This window comes from Halichoerus grypus, chromosome 4 (assembly GCF_964656455.1).
Source record: "Halichoerus grypus chromosome 4, mHalGry1.hap1.1, whole genome shotgun sequence".
Classification (NCBI taxonomy): domain Eukaryota; kingdom Metazoa; phylum Chordata; class Mammalia; order Carnivora; family Phocidae; genus Halichoerus; species Halichoerus grypus.
The window spans coordinates 119,626,217-119,647,617 of record NC_135715.1 but is presented as its reverse complement, the minus strand read 5'-3'; the positions used below and the strand labels follow the sequence as shown (position 1 = coordinate 119,647,617).

Sequence of the window (21,401 nt, the reverse complement as noted above, 5' to 3'; positions counted from 1 at the left end):
ATATTATTCCACTGAAAATTGATGGTGGAGAGAATTATCTGAAGTAAGGAAACACAGTCAATATAACACAGTATAACATAGGTCTGTAGGTTTGTCCTTTGGTCACTATAAATCCATGTATATATTAATAGTTGAAGTAAATTCAGATCCTAAACTTTGTTCAATTACTTGTAACAGTAAGTGAGTAAATATTGAAACAAAATTTTATTACTATCACCATCTTAGCTCATTTCATTTTAGTGACTTTTTTTACATTGGGAAAGGAAGATGAAATTAGAAATCAAAATTCTGTCCCCATTATTTGTCATTATAACATACCACATTGCTGATTCTTACCCTGAGTTGTTTCCTGTGAAGTTATCAGAAATCATAGAAAAAACACTAGAGAAATTTAAATGGTGGGAAAAGTGGGGGAAATAAAGTTTTTTAAAACTTTCACTTTGGGGAAACAAGCCATCGATTATTAAGGTGCATATGGCACAATGATATCTACAATGTCAATAGGTATTTCAAACATTTGTTCACATACAAATACCTGTAAGCATTGTTACTCAAAGCCAGTGGATGATTCTGACAGAAAAGTATGGTGGGGAGATTTTATTCTACTATATGAAATTAACTAACTTCCCTCCATAGCAAACTGTAATACTTGTGAGGCAGCATCTTTATAAAACTGAAAAGTATATAACTTTGGCTGTCAATTCCATTACTTAAGTAGCTTGTGAAAATTACCTGAAACTCCCTGAGCTTCAGTTCTCTCTTCTACAAAGCAGAGTAGTATCCTCCCATAAAAGCATAGAGAGTTTGGGACCAGGGCACAAAACAGTGCTTGGTATTTAGGCAGTGCTTAATAATGACTGCTGGGTTTACTGTTCTGTAGTGATCGTTTGCATTTCCTGTTGTCCCTGAAAATTAGTGTTACTGCATTAACATAAGTGGGAAATTTTGACATATTAGTAATTTGTGCCATATTAGCAATACAGAAAGTTAAATTCAAAAATGGCTAGATATCAGATAGCAATTCCCTTTTTGGAAATGTCAGTTAAATATTCAAAATGTTTTAAAATATAGAAAAACGTGCATTACTCACATTCCCCATTTTTAGGGTTTCTTATTTTCTACCTAAGTATCTGTAATAGCTTGGGAGACTGAGTGTAGAAACTTGGGGTGGTATTAAAAAGGCCTGCAGCAAGGTGACTAAAACCATGACAATACTTTAGTAATTATACCAAGAACATTTGCCAGCACTTTAACCCTCGTTTGTTTTCTGCTGTTTCTTTTACACTTTCATTAGATGTAGGCACACAAATATAAACATTTCCAATTCAACAGCATCATAGTTATTTTAAGATTTTTTTTTCTTTTTTAAGTTTTTACTTAAATTCCAGTTACCTAACATATAATGTTAGTTTCTGTAGTAGAATTCTGTGATTCATCACTTACATACCCAGTGCTCTTCACAAGTGCCCTCCTTCATCCTCACCACCCATTTAACCCATTCCTCTGCCTGCTTCCCCTCTAGTAACCCTCAATTTGTTCTCTATATTTAAGAGTCTGTTTCATGCTTTGTTTCTGTCTTTTTATTCCCCCATGTTCATCTGTTTCATTTCCTAAATTCCACATATAAGTGAAATCATACGGTATCTGTCTTTCTCTGACTGACTTATTTAGCATAATACATTCTAGCCCCAGCCCTCAGGATGCTTCTCAATCCCCAAGGGCCTGGCCCTGCCCCTGCACCACCCCTCAGACTCCCTGGCACTTGAGCCCCCCACCCCCACCCCTGCAGTGCCTTTCACCCTTTTTTTTTTTTTTTTACTCAGAAATCCAGGGGGTTGGTAGGGATAAGTCCTGCCAAGGGGGGCCCAAGGGAGAGGAGGGGATAGGCTTTCAGGGATCCTTTATTCTTGTAGTAATAATAATACTAACAGTGGGGAAATGGGGGGGGGAGAAAACCAGACCATTAAAACTGCTCGTGGGGGGCACCTGGGTGGCTCAGTTGTTAAGCATCTGCCTTCGGCTCAGGTCATGATCCCAGAGTCCTGGGATGGAGCCCCGCATCTTCTCCCTCTCCCATTCCCCCTGCTTGTGTTCCCTCTCTCGCTGTGTCTCTCTTTGTCAAATAAATAAAATCTTTAAAAAAATAAAATAAAATAAAACTGCTCATGGTTTAATCCCCATTCAGGCTCCTCTTTTTACGTGACCTGGACATTGTGGACTTGACAGGGAGGGGGCAAGAGTCAAAGCCGGGGAGGCCCTTCCCAGGACAAGGAGACACTGACCAAGACAGACAGGAAAGAGCAGTCTTCCTCCACCCAGTTCTTTGTGGTGCCTTTTGCATCCAGGACACTGAGGCCTCTGCTCATACTCCTCACTTACCCCCCAACCCCTGAAAAAAAATACAATCCAGAAATGACCAAAATATATATATATATGTATGTATACACACACATCACTGCTTCTTTATCCATTCATCAGTCGATGGACATTTGGGCTCTTTCCATAATTTGGCTACTGTTGATAATGATGTTATAAACATCAAGGTGCATGTGTCTCTTTGAATCAGTATTTTCTTTTTTTAAAGATTTTATTTATTTATTTGACAGAGAGGCACAGCGAGAGAGGGAACACAAGCAGGGGGAGTGGGAGAGAGAGAAGCAGGCTTCCTGCGGAGCAGGGAGCCCAATGCGGGGCTTGATCCCAGGACCCTGGGATCATGACCTGAGCCGAAGGCAGACACTTAACGACTGAGCCACCCAGGCGCCCCTCCTTTGAATCAGTATTTTTGTATCCAGCATCATAGCTTTTAAATCTGGTTTCAACTCAGAATATTAATGTGAAGTTAACATATGGATAATTATATTAAAGCATTATAAGTTGGATAACAGAGAAATGCCTTTGATGGTCAATCTGCAGTTTAGACAATGTTCTAAGATAACACATAATTGACAGACTACCTCTTTTTACAAAAGTTTTCCCAAAATGATGTTAAAAAAATAAAATACAATTGAAAAGATTTAAAGTAAATATAATTATGTTTCCTAAGAATATGTGTGTAGCATAGTATTCTTCCTTGTAGGTTGCTTCACCTTATGCTTCTTACTCTAAATCATTTTTAAATAATCCATGCTTAGATTCATAATTGCAAATGCCATTTGAATCGAAATAAATGCAGGTAGGTAAATAGCATTATTCACAGGGTGCTATATGATTGCAACTCTTAACCGGCAGTGCGGCTGTTTGTGTATTTTAACCAGGTTCCAGACTTGAACAAATGTGATGAAAATCAACACGAGCTCATCTCTGTGGAAACTGGTAAAGCAACAGATGCTGCTACTGGAAATAGCCGGGACTTTTGATCCTCAGATGAAAAACATTTTGTGAAAAAAAAGATTTATTCTCTGCATTAATTCTTAGATAAAAAAGCTATATATTGCTGCTTACTGTATTCCAGCACTGGTGTGTTGATCTAAAATGATAGAGGCAACGGAGTCTAACCTTTTTCCTTTTGACTTTCCCCCTTCCTGATTCTACTTGGAAGTTTCTCTTTAACTGAACTGAACACTCATTCAAATAACAAGTCTGAGAGCTTTTTAAGTGAAAATGGCAAAGCGAGTTGCTATTTGACAAGTCCTTAATGAAACTTTCAGAATGCCTCCAATTCAGTTATTCTCTATTGTTTCTGCTAGTCAGAAACGGTCGCCTACATGAGGTGGGTACGAGATGGTTAAACACAATATAACCACAGGCCAAGGGGAATGTCTGGATGCTGTGACACAGAAAACATCGAGTAATCAATAACTTCTGCACAGCGGAGGATTTATCTAAACCTTAATATAGAAGTTGCTGAGAGAGAGAAAGAGACAGTGAGAGAGAGAAAGAGAAAACTCCCATTAGGGTGGCTGTGTTTTATGTGTGCACTAAACAAAAGGGAGAAAAAGAGAAAATCTCTTCTAATTAAGCCTGTAGTAATAATGATAGGTGACAATAATAACAAGTAATATTCCTATAGGGCTCACTGGGTCCAAGAGTCTTTCTAAGCACATTGTACATGTTATCTCGACTTCTCACAACTCTGAGGAAGTACTTGAACCCCAGTTCCGCTACTAATTAATGTGTGACCTTGAAAACAACTATTAAATCTCTTTAATCCTCAGTTTCATCAGCTGTAAATTAAGGCCCACTCTACTAATTTTACACGGATATTGTGAGGATTAAATAAAATTAAGTGACATGTATAAATTGCATGTGCAATAAATATTGCTTATTTCTTCCAGAAGAGTCCCTAAATCGAGGTTACCTGACTATATGCTACAAGTTTCATTTATATGCACACACACACACACACCTGCAATTTTAGCCAAATAATATAGTTTTTCTTCATCAAATCTGTCTTTTTGTCTTTTTTTTTTTTCCAAATTGGCAGTAGTTTTTATAAATGAATCGACTAACAGCTTAGCATGTGCAGCATGTGCTATTATCCCCAGCAATTTCCTAGACTGCCCTACGCTATTGCTCTGAGGATTACTAAATAAAGTCTGTAGCCACCTCCTCCCTGTGGTACTCCCCAAATTTTGCCCATCTCCCAAGCTACCATAACTGTAAGGCTTACTTGGCATTCTTTGCCTGCTCTCTGTTGTGGTGCACTGAGCTGAACCCAAGTTTAAACTATAAACTTTCTGAGGAAGTATATGATGTTTGGGTTTTTTTTTTTATCTTGTTTATAAAACAAAGACACTGTACACCACTGTTCAATAATACTAAGGTTATGGCATCAGGCTCCTCTGGGATATAGGTTGCAAAGCTATTAAGAATATATAAATTGCTTCCAGAAACTGCAGTTTTCAAGTAGATGGAATCCCTTTAAAGCACAATCTATTCTGCTCAGACACTTTTAGAGAAGAGTAGAAGTTTCTGGCATGCATTCAACCCAATATTATCCTCTATTATTTACAGCACTTGGTCTTACAATGTGTTAGCAGACATAAGCTTGCCATTATTGCTCAAGCTAGGTCAAAAAATTCTAAAAAGATTAAAAGATAAAAGGAAGAAGAAAAACCCAATTACATTTGTTAGAAAATAAAATGTCAATAAGAAACTTAGCAACAAAGATTTCAAATGTAATACTTCAGGTTTCTCAGTTTCCAGAAGAACAAAAGAAAGGAAAATAGATTTTTAATGACAACAAAGAAAATGTTAGACTCCCAGAAAGGAATATAAATGCAGGTGTGAACAGTTAATGGCAGGTAGAAAATATGACAGATAATTCATGGTCATACTGCTGAAAACATATTTAAGAGACTCAAGCTTATATTAAGCCAAAGAACGTGGGCTTTGAATATTGAGGTTGCTGTGGTTTTAACCACACACAATTAGTAAGACCTTAGGCATATTATTGAAATTATCTGAACCTTAATTGCTATAAAACGTGGACAGTTACAAGGGATAAAGATATATAATTTATAAGGTTATTGCAATTACAAATTATATAATCTATTTAATGGGTCTACTATATTACCTAGTAAATAATAAAAGCTCAGTAATTGGTAGCTATTATCAATCATTATCATTATTGGGGTTCCAATTAGCTAAAAGGTCATTTTAGATATATTTTGATTCTTTAGTGATCACCCCATTTCTCAGAAATAACTCCAAGCAAATGAAATAATTTTTGCATATTTGGTTTCTATTAATTTGACATAGACCATGTTGTCCACATATATCTGAAGTAAGAGGAAGGCCCATTAGCACCTATAATATAAACAGAGTAATGCCTGGCACTGTCAACGTGGTGTACCCTGCACAAATGTGACTGGCTTTACAGTAGCAAATACTTCCCTTGAAATACAATTAACCTCTCTGCCGTGTTGACAAGGCACTACACTCAGCTATCCGCTCCCACTTCATACAGAAGCATTACAGGATTTGACCAATACACTTTCAACTGACTATTGTTTCCTTAACCCAACAGTGGAAATGTTCCATTCTGAGACTATCTCTTTCTCTTTTCCTGTATGGCACCAATTAAAACATGTTTCCTTACACTGACCATTACAGAACCAGAACAATAACTACCTAAATCTATTCCTTCTACAGTTTTCTCCTGTTAAAATAGGATTTTTAGCTTCTAAAACATCTTAATGATGTAAATATAATGGAACCAAATTACTGTTGGGGAACACCCCATATTATAAGACTGATATCAGAAAAGATGTTTTTCAAAGGGCAAATGTAATACATTTATCACTTAAAAAAAAAAAAAGAACATTTTTCAGATAATGCTGGAATTTAATTATTTTGAAGAACATTATCTCTAGTCATAGGGAAGAAAACTTTTTGAAATATTGTCTAAAGCAATAACACACATGTCAGCTTTTAAAAACTGTTACATATAAATTACAATAATTAAATGCTTATATTATTTCCTGTTTTTTTTTAAAAGATATTCCTAGAACTGTATTTTAAAATGTCATTCATATCCGCTTTGTATGGGGTTATGAACTGAAAGTTTGTGTCCCCTTAATATACAGGTTGCAATCCTAACCTCTAATGTGATAGTATTAGGAGGCAGGGCCTAGTAACTTTTAAATTATGTGATATTTAAACAAAATAAATAAATAAAATTTAAACAAGAAATAAGAAACAAACCCAAAACTTACCAGCATATCTTCCTAGCTCCTTCAAAAACTAAGTGTCCATTATCGTTTTATCTCTTTAAAAACTCTTAACAATAACTACAACACATAGTAAAAGATATATGCTATATCCAAAGTATTTTCTATGTATATTGTAATTCTCTCCACCATTCTATGAAGTATGTAGTCTTCATTTTCTCATATGATAGATAATGGTACTGAGGTATTAGGAAGGGAAATAGCTTGTCCAATGTCACATGACAAGACACGGTGGTAGTCAAGGTGTAAAGTCATGCCCTCCAATTCCATGCTATTCTTTTTAACCTGTACGTTATTTTGCTCCAATTTTCTTGAATGGATGGCTTTCCCATTAAAAATTACTATGTTCTAGGGGCGCCTGCATGGCTCAGTTGGTTGAGCAACTGCCTTCAGCTCAGGTCATGATCCCAGGGTCCTGGCATCGAGTCCCACATCAGGCTCCTTGCTCAGCGGGGAGCCTGCTTCTCCCTCTCCCTCTGCCTGCCACTCCCCCTGCTTGGGTTCTCTCTCTGTCAAATAAATAAATAAATAATTTTAAAAAAAATTACAATGTTCCAGACATATTACTTGGTCCATGTATCAAATGCTTGAAATGTCCTCTCTCATGTCTCTACCTCTTGACATAATTCCTCATATTCAAAGCTCAAATCAAATGCCATTAAATGTATGAAATCTTCCCTGATCTTTCTACTTTAATTTATTTGTCTTTGCAATATACCATATTGTCATGCACACACACACACATGTGTGCATAGGCACATACACCCACATTTCTCAGCCACTAGGTACTATAAATATCTCAGTGACATGCATAATTAACTTCATTCAGTAATAACACTTAACATTTATTAATTTATTAAACATCTCTTTTCTGCCAGGTACTCTTCTACATGCTGAAAGACAAGATGCTATGGCAATGGAATGAAGGATCAACCCACTCAACCTCTATGTTTAAACCTAGTCTCGAAAAACGAGTAGTAGTTTGTTACACGGTCCCTGTCTACCGTGTGAGAAAGACACATTGTGGGCTGGGTAAAGAGCATATGCAAAAGCACAACCAGCTGCACCGGAATTTAAGACACAGTTTCTTTTTTTTTTTTTTAAGATTTTATTAATTTATTTAACAGAGAGAGCACAAGTAGGGGGAGCTGCAGAGAGAGGGAGAGGGAGAAGCAGACTCCTCGCCAAGCAGGGAGCCCAATACGGGGTTCGATCCCAGGACCCTGGGATCATGACCTGAGCCGAAGGCAGACGCTTAACTGACTGAGCCACCCAGGCGCCTCTAAGACACAGTTTCGATTTGTCCATTCGCTGCGGTTACAAACACATATCAGATTGGAATAAGCTTCTTAAGGGAGCTCTTATCTACCTTGGCATCTCTAGTATCCAACACTGTGCCAGGTATTAGATGCTCAATGCATTCTTCAGGAGAGATACTAGGAGGAATGGAGGAACAGGAAGAATAGGAAAGTTAAAAATGTCGGTGCTGGAGAAGTCAACTTTTTGAATGACACAGAACTCTCATACTGGTCAGTAATCTACTAGATTGCCAGATCCACTAGAAGAGGTCACTAACAAAAATGCAAGGGACATAATGATACTAAGAACTTCTTATTTTGATTAGTGAAGTGGGGCAGGGGAGAATATAATAATAAATTATATATAATCACTATATAAAATATGAATGACTCTTCTGCCACAAAGAAGCAAGAGACACTTGCTCATAAATCACATTCAGTGGTAACCAGTTAGTTTTTCCCTCACCTTTTTGTGAAAATATAATGGACAGATGTATTTCTAGATCTATTTTCTAGAGAGGTTAGATTTATTTGCATTTAACCATTAAGCCACATAATTAAATTAATTGGATATTTTGATACACTTGAATACTTGACCTCTAGTTAAATCTAAAGTTTTGGTGAAATTTCTATCCCTCATGCCACTGTAACTGTTCATTTTAGAAAATGCAGTATATCCATTTTTACCTGACAATTGAAAACTTGTTTTCTCCCAAAGTTGTAAGGCTTACTTTTTGTATAGGCTGCTATATCTTTTTCAGTCTCAAACTATAGCTATTTTTTAACATCTCCTTTGGCAGAAATTCAAATATTTTTTTTGTTTGCTTGCAGGCTTAGAACAGAACCTGGATAAATATTTGCAATTCAACAGTTATTCTGGTTCCGTGCTTTGCAATAAAAAGAGAATTTCGCTTCTAATTTTTGCTCTGAAGTTATTTATAGAAACTTATTGAAATGTAAAATAAAGTCTCTATAATTTTATGGACACTATTACCAAGTGCTTTTTATTCTAGATGTGAAAATGTCACTTCGAAGTAATAATCACAAACATATGATATTTAGCACATGTATTTTAAAAGAAAACTGAATGATTGGCTTTAACATGTACATACCTGTCTTATGATACCATTTCATTTTCTGCCATGACGTAAACAGGTGTTTAAAAATTAAAGTATTAAGTTTCCCTATCAACATCACTCATCATCAGGGAAATACAAAGCAAAACTCCAATGAGATATCACCTCATAGCTGTCAGAATGGCTAAAATCAAAAACAAAAGAAACAGCAAGTTTTGGCAAGTATGTGGAAAAAAGGAACCCTACTGCACTGTTGGTGGGAATGCAAACTGGTGCAGACACTGTGGAAAACAGTATGGAGGTTCCTCAAAAAATTAAAAACAGAATTACCACATGATCCAATAATTGCACTACCAGGTATTTACCCAAAGAATACGAAAAAAACAGAGATCTATCTGAAAAGATATACGCACGTCTATGTTTATTGCAGCAGCATAATTTACAATAGTCAAAATATGGAAGCAACCCAAGTGCCCACCAATAGATAAGTGGATAAAGAAGTGGTGTGTGTGTGTATGTATATACATACATACATATATGTGTATATATATATATATATATATATATATATATATATATATATAATGGAATATTACTCAGCCATAATAAAGAATGAAATCTTGCCATTTGCAACAGCATGAATGGATCTACAGGGTATTAACGCTAAGTGAAATAAATCAGTCAGAGAAAGATAAATACCCTATGATTTCACTCATGTGGAATTTAAGAAACAAAATAAATGAACAGAGAAAAAAAGACAAACAAAAAACCAGACTCAAATACAGAGAACAAATTGGTGGTTGCCAGAGGGGAGATTAATGGGGGATGGGTGAAAGAGGTGAAGGGAAGAAGAGTACACTTATTGTGATGAGCACTGAATAATGTAGAGAATTACTGAATCACTGTATTGTACACCTGAAACTAACATAACACTATATGTGAATTATACTAGGATTTTTTAAAAAGTTTCCCTAAACCACATGGTTTCTCAGCTTCTTTGATATCATTTTAATTCACTTTAATTTTTTAACAAAAGAAAATCACTTTAAAAAAGCCACAATATAAAAATGCTGAAGCAGATAGCATATGGGATGCAATCAGAAACTTCCTTAAGATTGACATTTTCTAAAAGGAAATGATAACTGAACTCCCTAAAGTTTATCTTAAAATATAGTTGAACTCCTAAGGCAGCCTAGATTTTCTCCCAGATTTTAAAGTGAAAAATGACCTGTCTACAAACATTCTGTTAATGGTAGAGAGCCACGGTGTACTGGCAAAATTCTTATCTGACCTGGTGATCTTTGGGGGAAATTTTATCTTATGTATCTTTGCAGAATGTTTTGACACTTGTGAACAGAATTATTTATATCATATAAATAATACTAAGAGAAACAATATATAATAATGTCTAATATTCAAAGGCTTATTAATATTACAAAACAATATGTCTAAGGTCTAAACAAGGAAGAGAGAGAGAAGGAAGAAAAGACAAGTGAGTTAATCTACTTGGAATAATAGAAATCAAGCTCTCTGGCCAGATGCCCACAAAGGAATCATAAGATAGAATAAATAGTTGGTGAAGAAGCTTGCATTTTGTGGCCGTACATACCCACAGGTATCAATTTTCGTGTCATTCATAATCAGAAACTGCATTCCTATATATTGTACCGATTTTAATAAACTTTGAATTAGTGGTGTTTATTCTTAGATATACCACTTCTGAACAAGCACCAAAAAAAAAAAAATTAGAAAATAATTTAATGATGGAGTTGCTTTCTCTGCCTAATAAACATTTCAGAAGTTAATAAGGCAATCCTTCATTTGATCAACATGCAAGATATATAAACTGTGTCTGATTAAATCTTCCTATATATATATATGAGAGAGAGAGAGAGAGAGAAGTACCCAGTATCATTCTGAGAATGTTTCATTCATTAATTCAAAAATTCCATAGGAAAAAAATGTCAAAATTTCTCTGCATTTAGGTGATGAGTCGGGAATAATAGAAATATTTTAAGCCAAATCAAAAAGAAGAATATTGAGAGACTAATTTTTTTTTTTTTAAAGATTTTATTTATTTATTTGACAGAGAGAGACACAGCGAGAGAGGGAACACAAGCAGGGGGAGTGGGAGAGGGAGAAGCAGGCTTTCCGCAGAGCAGGGAGCCCGATGCGGGGCTCGATCCCAGGACCCTGAGACCATGACCTGAGCCGAAGGCAGACGCTTAACGACTGAGCCACCCAGGCGCCCCAAGACTAATTTTTTTTTTAATGGGAAAAGAAGCTGGTTGGTGGGGTGGAGTGGGGAGAATGTTGTTTCAGACATGTTATGAAGTTAAGCAGATAGTTCATAACAAAAATATCATCTAATATTTACTGTACCTATATTCTAGGGCCTATATTAAGATATCTAAATGAATTAGTTTATTTTCAAAATCCCTGTGGAGTAGTTACTAGCCTTTCTTTTTTTCAGGTGATAAACCAGTCCCTAAAAAAAAAATGGGCAAAAGATATGATCAGACCCTTCATCAAAGAATATATACAGATGGTAACTGATCATATGAAAAGATGCTCCACATTATATGTCATTATGAAGCTGAAAATTAAAACAACAATGAGATACCACTAGGTACCTATTTGAATGGCCAAAATATGGAACACTGAAAACATCAAATGCTGGTGAGGGTACAGGAAAACAAGACTGCTCACTCACTGGTGGTGGGAATATAAAATAATACAGCCACTCTGGAAGACAATTTGGCCGTTTCTTACAAAACTATATATACTCTTACCATACGATTCAACAATTGGGCTCTTTGGTATTTACGCAAATGAGCTGAAAATTTATGTCCACACAAAAATCTGCACACAAATGTTTATAGTAACATTATTCATAGTTGCTAAAAGTTGGAAGCAACCAAAATGTCCTTTAATTGGTGAATGAATAAATAAACTGCTGTATATGTATACAATGGAATATTATTCGGTGATTAAAAGAATGAGCTAATAAGCCACAAAAAAGCACAAGTAACCATAAATGCGTATCACTAAGTGAAGGAAGATAATATGAAATGCTACATACTGTATGATTCCGATCACATGACATCCTGGAAAATGCAACTATGCAGACAGTAAAATGATCAGTGATTACCAGGATTTGGGGATGAGTAGGTGCCAGGCTGTTCTGTATGATACAATAATAGTGGCTACATGTCATTATACATTCGTCAAAACTTAGAATGTACAACACAAAGAGTGAGCTCTAACGTAAACTCTGGACTGAGGTTGATAATGATGTGCCAATGTTGGTTCATTGATTGTAACAAAGGTACCACGCTGGGCCTCTATGGTAATGGTGGATGAGGCTGGCAGGGGAGGTGCTTGCTGCTGGGCTCGGGGATGTATGTACCTCCTGCACAATTTGTGAGCCTAAAACTTCTCTAAAACATAAGGTCTATTGATAGTAAGTAAATTAAAAAGTTAAAAAAATTAAAACAAAAACAAAGAAGTCAGTACCTAAGAGAGATTATGTAACTTGCTCAGGGCCTCATGGCTTGTAAGTGATGGAGCCAGGTTACTTCTGTTCTTGGTGTTCACTATGCTGCATCTCAAGAGCCCTCATCCAGGCTTATATGCTATGTTTCAACCATTCCACTAAGCCATAAATGTGGACCTATATACCGTGATGCATATGGTGAAAAAAAAGACAATTAACATATAAATTAGCCACCAAATTTGTCTTTTTCTCTAACAAGTTCTAAATTTTGATTATTATAGTTTAGGAAGCCATAAATAAAGAGGTCTTAAAAACTTTTAAAATTTTACTTTAAAAAAATTGCTTTTGAGGTTAAAATGAGAAGTCATATAATCAAACACCCTATTTTGTCGTTCTCAAATGTGTATATTCCAAACACCTTGCTTTCTGTATTAGACCATATCTAGCCTATTCATATATGTATAAGTAGGCACATTTGTTTTGCTGTACCTATGTTTTACCCCCACGAAATGAATGGAGGCAAGAAATAGGTATGTTTTCTATGTAGGCTAAAATAATTTCCAAAACCCATGTCTAATGTCAAAGTTTCCACAAACAAAGATAAAATTACATAATTATTCTTTCAAAATATAAAGACAATTTCCCCTCTGTGATTCGAAGCCATCATTATTACTTACACCGTCTCTGAGGGCTCCATTCTCGCTGAGGCTGACAGCTCCTAGTTACTGTGTAGGCTGCTATCATGCTCTTTTAAATCCACTTCTTGCCTCCAGCAATATATACTGTTTTCTTAATCTTTCTTGAGACATCAATTCTTTTAAGTGTGTATAATATCTAATAAACTGTGGAAGAAGTAGAGCTCACTATAAACTACCACAAGATCTAAGTCTAGCACCGTTATTAGAATATGGTAGGATTTTAATGCAGAAATGTTCCTATCACCATAAAAGAAAGGGAAAAGTACATACACTATATTTCAAGACAAACACAGTAAACACTCAAAGGTTCAAACTGCCAGAGGTGGAATTAACATGACACTTAGAAAGCTTAGGTTTCAGAGACCTTCACTAGCACAGTGAAGCACATTTTCGTACATTTGATGTCATAATTTTATATTATTTTTATCTTAAAGAGAAGCCCCCAAATTATGTAAGCGTCCACTGCTATATAGATTTGCACCTGCAAAGTGCTATAACATGTAATCCAAACAAGGCTCAGTGACTCAGACTGCATGCAGTTAGAAAGATTTGCTATTCCCTTGCTGATATCGTTTTATAATTCATCTGTCCTTAATATTTATTAACTCCAGAAGGAGAGTACACATTCAGCATACCTTTTATAGGCATTTCCTATTTCACCTCAAGTGTGTACTCACATCTCATCCATACAAATTGCTCACTGAACACTGGTCTTAACTTAACATCATGCTTTCCCACCCCAAAGCCGTGCAAGAATCGGCCTTCCACAGCACCTGACAATGATCCTGACTATGGACTCTTGCTCACAATTTCCATTCCTGTCTTTCAGAAAGGACTCAGTAAGTGTTGGCTGTGATTACTATTACTCTTATTTATGTTTTAATATCTACTTTCAGAGACCAAGACCAAGATCTTATTATACAGAACTATAATGCTGAAAACCTCTATCGGATAAGGAGTATTTGGTGTTGTATCTTGAGGGGAAATTGTACTTATCACTTGAAAAAATGCATCAGTCCACTCCCTGGGGGGGTAACCGGTGTGTTTTATCAAAGACTGTGGCGCAGTCTGACAGTGTTTGCTGGAAATCACCTCGACTGCTCTATGAAGAAAGTATCTGATCAGGGCAACACTAAAGCAGGCAGACCAGCTGGGAAGCTCTGGTGAGGGACGACGGCCAAACAACGGCTGTGGAGATAGATCTAAAAGATCTTTAGGAGGCGAATCTAACAAGACTTGACAATTGATCGGATGGAGAGGGTTAGAAAGACTGGCGACCAACAATTTCATATTATTAAAATGATGAACATGGACATGCCATGAAAGTTTACTTGTACTCATAAAAAAGAGAAGCTAAAAATAGTAAATTAAATCATACCCTTTAATTTTCTGAACTTTCTGATTAAATTCGTCTGACAGTTTTGTACTGTCGTGCTTGCCAACTTATAGTCCGAGCAGCCCGTAGCATGAGAAAAATAACCATTCTCCTCTAATCATGTGCCATTAAACTAAGAACAATTACTTCCAACTAAACTGTCTCTCCATTCTGCTAAACTCAAAGGAAATGTTATGACCGAAATGTCACCTCAAATCTCAAGTTTCTATATCTGGCATTAATTTCATTAATTATAGCTTCATTGTTTTACTCCTGATCTGCTGACAGAGCACTGGCTGGGTCTCAGCCAACTAATCAGATTAAATACATTGTCTTTGAAATGTACGATGTGCATCTTAATGAAACTGTTTTTCCTAGGCTCCTTTCTAAACAAACAGGTATCAATAATGAAACTGTTTTTCCTAGGCTCCTTTCTAAACAAACAGGTATCAATAATCTTATGGCGATTTGGTGACATTAAAATATGTTTTTAATGGAAGGCTTTAACTTTCTTATAATCAACAGGAGTCTGTTGGAGTACAGCCAAATTCACTACTTCTTCTTCAGGAATATAAGAGCAAAATAGGCAAAGAAAATGTACTTTATTAAGAGCTTTGTTGAGACAAAGAATTATGTCTGTTGTAAATCAAATAACCTTATTGCCTGAATAGTGCAATTAAAGAAACACATAATAATTTGAGTTAGAGAGGCCTTAGGAAACAATCTAAAACACTAACTTGTATCAAAGAGGGTAACTGAGGTACAGAGGAGTAACAGACTTTACCTATTTTCACTTTTTTTTTTTTTTACCTACTTTCACTTATTATAGCACAATTTGGTTTAAAGATGATGTCAACACTAGAGAGGTGAAAGGAGAACATGGGCTCAATGACAAGACGATTTGAACACAATCTAAATCCTTCCTCTAAAATGAGAAAGGTTATTTTGTCTAAATTCTCCATATTAACTTAATTCTCTGTATAGGTTTAGTCACATTCTGAGCTGCCCCTTATTTTGATTAACAGCTCTAGTTGCTATTAGAACATATGAAGGGAATAGCCATCTGTCTCTTTCTCTACTGTCATTTTAAAATAATATTTGTGTTTCGGTTCTTGGTATACCTATTCTGAGGTCCTAATCAGCTCCTTTCAATCCCTACTCAACTAGGGAAAGGAGGCAAGTCACAGAACCAAGATGGTGTGGTGGATGAAAATATACTATCAAATAGATGCTTTTTTTTTAGTTTATTACTTTAGACCTAAGTATTATATAAAATCTACTATATGAGAGAGCATAATAATATTTTTGATATAGTGATTTGGTTAAAAAAATCTATTTTCCACTGTCTTCTGTTTAAAAAACTTAAACTAAATATTCTACTCCTAAATCTATCTATCTAACAATATAGAGCAAACTTTATTGATTTTGAAGGATATAAAATTGTACATGTCCAAAGTATGGACAAGAAGAGAGAGTAACAAGAAAACTTCCAGCATTGCCAGAAGGATCACCACTCAAAAGAACAGCTTAGGTGCAAAGCTTGTGTTTTCCACACTGGAGTAGAATAACCTGGTTTTACTTGAGCTAAGAGTCCATGTTTATCTGCTCTTCTCATTTCCATTCCCTGTTGATGTCTCTCAACCCTGGTGGTCCTAAGTCAACTGATTACTTCAAATCCCCTGACTAGTCTTGACAAGTCACCTCATAGAAATGCCAACACTCCTCCCTCATCCAGCAAACTGATGATCTTGAACATATTAGAAACTTCAAACTCAACCTTCCTCCCTCCCAGCATTTGGGAATCCACCTTTCCCTGCCTTGGTTGTTCTTGCATGTAGGAAGTGGGCAAGACAGAGATCACTACGGGTCCTAGTAGGCTATCTAAAGCTCTTTATAACCTATTCTAAACATTTGGGCAGGCTGTCCAAGGTTCAGGTACATCAGGTTTTCATATGATGGCTCTTGTCAATGAAATCTACACATCCAGTGATCTTGTGAAAGCCATGCTTTATAATTTTTAAATGCAGACGATAGTAGATAACTAGTTAGTAGGGATTTTAAGTAGTGACTCATTGTATTTTGGCTGCTTATTTAATCTTCCAGGATTTAATTTGAGCATAACTACAATGCAAATGTCAAAACTGTAGCACCTATTTAATATGAAGGTAATAGAGCACAGAAATGCATTAAAATCATATTCTTGAATCTAACATATTATTAGACTACACTAACATATAACATGTTAGTGTGTGTATATATGTATGTATACATACATATATACTGTTACTGATACAATATATAGACACCAGTGTATATACACACTGGTGAATATATCAGATATAGCTAATATAATAAAAGCCTAGTTGAGAAGGAAATATTTTAAATGCACATGTTTAATAAAATTGATAATTTTCTGAATATTTATAGAAAGCACTTTTATAAGCCTGTCTTCAGTTTGTTTACCCCTCCCCATCTATCCCGTGTTCTACAAATCTCACTAACTTGTGAGTCTCCTAGAGATTTAGAGCCTGCTGTAAATTGTATTGCAAGCAGAGACCGTCACTAGAAAGGGGCAACAGTCTCTTCATACTTTCCAAGCAGAGACAGTTTCATCAACATGGGGCGGCCCATTTAGTAAGAACATCTGTTAAGCTAATTTAGTAAAAATATCCTTTAGAAGAACTAGGGGGGGACTTTTTAGGTTATAGCACTAAGCCACAGAAATGGTGATGGCTTTTATCAACACACATCAAAAGGAACGAGGGCCTCTTTAGAGAACTTCTTGATTGAAATATATTTTTAAATAATACGGCAAGCCCCCCCCAAAAAAAATTATTGCAAGCCTATGCCTAGAACATTTTGCCTCCAAAAGTTAGATTTTCTCAGCAAATCAAAGAGAATATAAATTAGTTAAAAAACATGCTTATGTCATACCAGCGGAATGGGAAAGTGAAGGGAAATAAAGGCAGATTTATTGAGCTAGAGGAATGAAGGATTTGATTTGTCATCTTAGCGACAGACACTACCAATAAGAAAGGGAAATGGGGATCTTGGAGGCTCAGATAAACAGCCACAGAAAGACAATGGAGATGTACACCCTCTAACCTGCTCTTGAACATGAAACTGTCAAGATGACTGGAGGCCCCCAAACCATGTATGCTGTTTGTGAACAGTCACTAGAAATATATGCAAATTTATTAAGTTCAAATTCCTGTTAAATGAAGTGCACGTGCTTTCAGTGAAAATGAAGCTGCAGAAAATATCCCCCTACACACACACACACACACACACACACATATAAATATACAGGTAGCTTTATTCAAAAAATAAAATGTTTGGTCAAAATACGCGTCACAGAACCGGTGCTCTCTGGATTCGACATGCAGCATTTTGCAGCACGTTGGCGCAGGGTGGGTGGCCCGAACTCATCCTACCCAATCTAACTACCACGATTATCAGGGTGCTCTTGTCAAACAGAAACAACTATTCAAAAGTACCCATGTGTATTTATTTCTAGTTCAATATAAAATGAGCTTTAGCATTATGTCTGAAAAGCAAATTTTAGTGACAATTCTTAACAAATCATCTGTGTGGAAACAGTAAAGGTTTCTCCCACATTAGATTAAATGGGCAAAACTCCATGAGCCGACACTACAAACGACTGACATCTTCACTAAATTCCCTTTCGTATAAGTAAAAAGAAAATAAGGGTTAAAAAATCTGTAAATATTTATAAGTATCTGAAAATTTTCAAATACAAAGGTTAACATTTCAGAGAAAAAAAAAAAAAACTGTTTCTGGCCAAAATGCTATGTTCTCTAAACTGTTTCTTTATGGACTTTTGGACATACCCCATTGGACAAAGACTATTTCCTATTCATCTGTGCCCTTTCTAATGATTATTTGAGGCTGGTACATACTTGGCTCTCAATAAACAATTCATGAATCTTGAGTAGCAATCTACCAAGTGACCAAGGATAACAAGAGGAAGACAGGGCCTCAGTTCTCTTCCTCATTCTCCCCTCTAAGCCAAATATGTACCATATCTACCCTGTAAGATTAATAAATGGGAGAGAAGTATTGCTGAGGATTTTTCAATAAAACAAATAGTGAGTTCATGTCAGTTAATTTCACCACTGATCTTTGACTAATACAATTTCTATCCCAGCCCTGTGTTGTTGGTGGAGTGCAAATGTACAATTAAGCTTGTTTGTAATAAGTGATCGCTAATGAAAAATTTTGCATGGGCCCCTGGGGCCCTGAGGCTTCATTCCTGAGATTAACTTCTCAAAACTACCACTTGCTCCTTAACATTTCTCCAAATATTTTAGTTATGTCATCAATATATTCATTCACACGTGTAGGTATTAAGCACCATACGAGGTACTCAATATAAATTGGTTAGCAAAACAGGTTTGTTCTCCACTCTAGTGAATGTATGAGTCTAGCAAAGAGTAGATTTTTAAACACAACATTTCACTGAAGTGTGATGAATTCCATCCCAGCCCTTTTGGAACACAAAGTTGAGGCATTCACCCTGGTTATTAGAGGTCAGGGAAAGTGAGCTTCCCAAGGCGGGTAGTACATGGAAGGATGATAAAGAACAGGTAAGTTGGAGGAAGACTGGTCCAGCCCAAGAGACCTGCATACCAGAATGCCCAGAGGGGAAGCTAGAAGGCACCTCAAGTATGCTGAAGGAAACCAGTCATGGACAAAGAAAGCACAGGCTGCTAAAAAGAAGGAAAGGAAGAGACACCAACTAGACAGTGACCAGGCCACAGGGAATGATGAAACCAGAGTAATCACACTGAACTTTAAGAGAACTATGTAAGCATCAAAGGATTTTAAATGTATCACATATCTAGCAAGTGATCACTGCCCTTTCAGATTTGTTTTCCCTTTCAAAGGTCTCCCTAATACAGACTGTATAGCACTACTAGGACCAAACACATTATATGACTATCTTCCCATAAAGGAGTTTTACATGTGCTTCACAGCAACCCTTTTAAAAGACCCCATTATGGTCATTAGTTTATAGTAATTGCTTTGGCCTGCATCCCTTGAAAGGTTAACTATAAATGTGTTTTTGTTATAAGCCATCTTGTAGCTACATGATCCCTCATCTGGCCCTTGGCAACATCCTTTCTTTGTGGCTGGATTCTGCTTCTTGGTTTCCATGCATGAAAATGTGTATATGGCCTATGCCATATGATTTAAAAATATACACAGCTTTCTTATATTGCAAATGCATTTGCATTTTTCTCAATAGAAAGGATACCATTGCAAGCAATAGGTATATCTCAAGCTTCTCATAGATTGTTCACTGGTTTCATTTCAGTGGTAGACCCTCAAAGAACACTAGACTTTAAATGACTTTGAAAGAAATCAAATTTGTTATAGTGTGACATTAATGTCAATATTACAGTGATATAAACCCAAGTGTAGGATAATTTAAGGCAAATAGACTTTCCTCAAATTCACACCCCTTTAAAACCAAAGCAAAGAAAGTACACTTAATATGAAGAACCCTGAGTAATATACAGAACTGTAGAATCACTATATTGTACACCTGAAACTAATATAACATAACTGTATGTTAACTATACTGGAATTAAAATTTAAATAAAAACAAAGACAAATATTGCCCACCAATAGTTTTACTTGAAGGAAGTGGCAGTTCTTTAATAATCTACTCATACATTCAAGAATTCCATGATGCCAACCACTAAATGATAGACCAGAGATGAATAAATGACACAAAACCCCTGACTCCATGCATATCAGAGCCTTATATAAAAGGCAAAATTATACACAAATTCCTTGCAAAAAAGTAATATGAATAAAACAAGAAATGTTCATATAAATATTAAGATAACAGAAAAAGAACTAATTAATATTGGGCGTTATGAGTGAGAGCAGGGACACTATTCAAGAGGAGGTAGTAAATGAGCTGATACAAATCAACTTATATAATTGATAAGAGCAAAAGGAGACAAGGGATAGATAAATGGACTAATGAAGGCAGGGAGATGTGAGACTACATATGAGAGATGGAGGCCACATGTGAGTAATGTAGGCATTAGGATCTATGAGATCACCACCTTATATGCTTAAAAAATATTTGTTGAGGTAATAAAAGACTAAATAAAACCATTAAGTTATCACTGGACTTTGGTCATTGACTAGACATGGGAAGAGAGAATGTGGGAAATCTCTATGGTATCTCAGTTGTCTTTATTTACCTTGGCCTTTGGTTTTCCTTCTATCTTCTAATTCTGTATCAGCATTAACGGTTCCTTGTCTTTTTATCTTTCAATTATTATTCATATAATTACATTAATGTACAGTGGTAAATGGGTAAAAATCAACTCAAAGTTGCATATGCATGATTTATACACCATACTTTTTGTTAGAGTTGTGTCAATATTATTTTGCAATATAAATTGTTTTTCTATCTACTACTACATCGGATTACTTTATCCTACTCTTTATTGGTATGCTTGTACACTCAGATGCTGATGCTTTTAGAAAATACATTTCATTTTAATAATTTGAGCAATTTAAAATATGTTTTTAACAATATCTTATTAGCATATTAATTAAAATAAAGATTCGTTTACTTGGAACAATTAGAACCTTACTCTTGAAATCTCCTAGGGATGTTCTGTTCCCATTCAAACACAAAGTCCATTATTACACCAAAAAGTTCAGAAACCACACTACATGAATTATCAACTACACAGGCTAAACTGATTACAGTTATCTTGTCAATGAAGCAAAGGCA

At 35.8% G+C, this 21,401-nt stretch overlaps 1 protein-coding gene across 4 annotated transcripts in view; it reads right to left on the bottom strand.

The window, feature by feature from the left end:
- KCNJ3 (potassium inwardly rectifying channel subfamily J member 3) overlaps nt 1-21,401 on the bottom strand; it is a 150,863-nt gene that overhangs the window by 5,598 nt on the left and 123,864 nt on the right. The window contains exon 3 of one of the 4 annotated variants that reach the window (XM_036080511.2): nt 733-905. The exons of the other annotated variants lie outside the window; for them this stretch is intronic. Coding sequence (XP_035936404.1) covers nt 763-905 — 143 coding nt within the window. The 3' untranslated portion in view covers nt 733-762. The remainder of the gene's footprint in view (nt 1-732; nt 906-21,401) is intronic. 4 annotated transcript variants of the gene reach the window in all.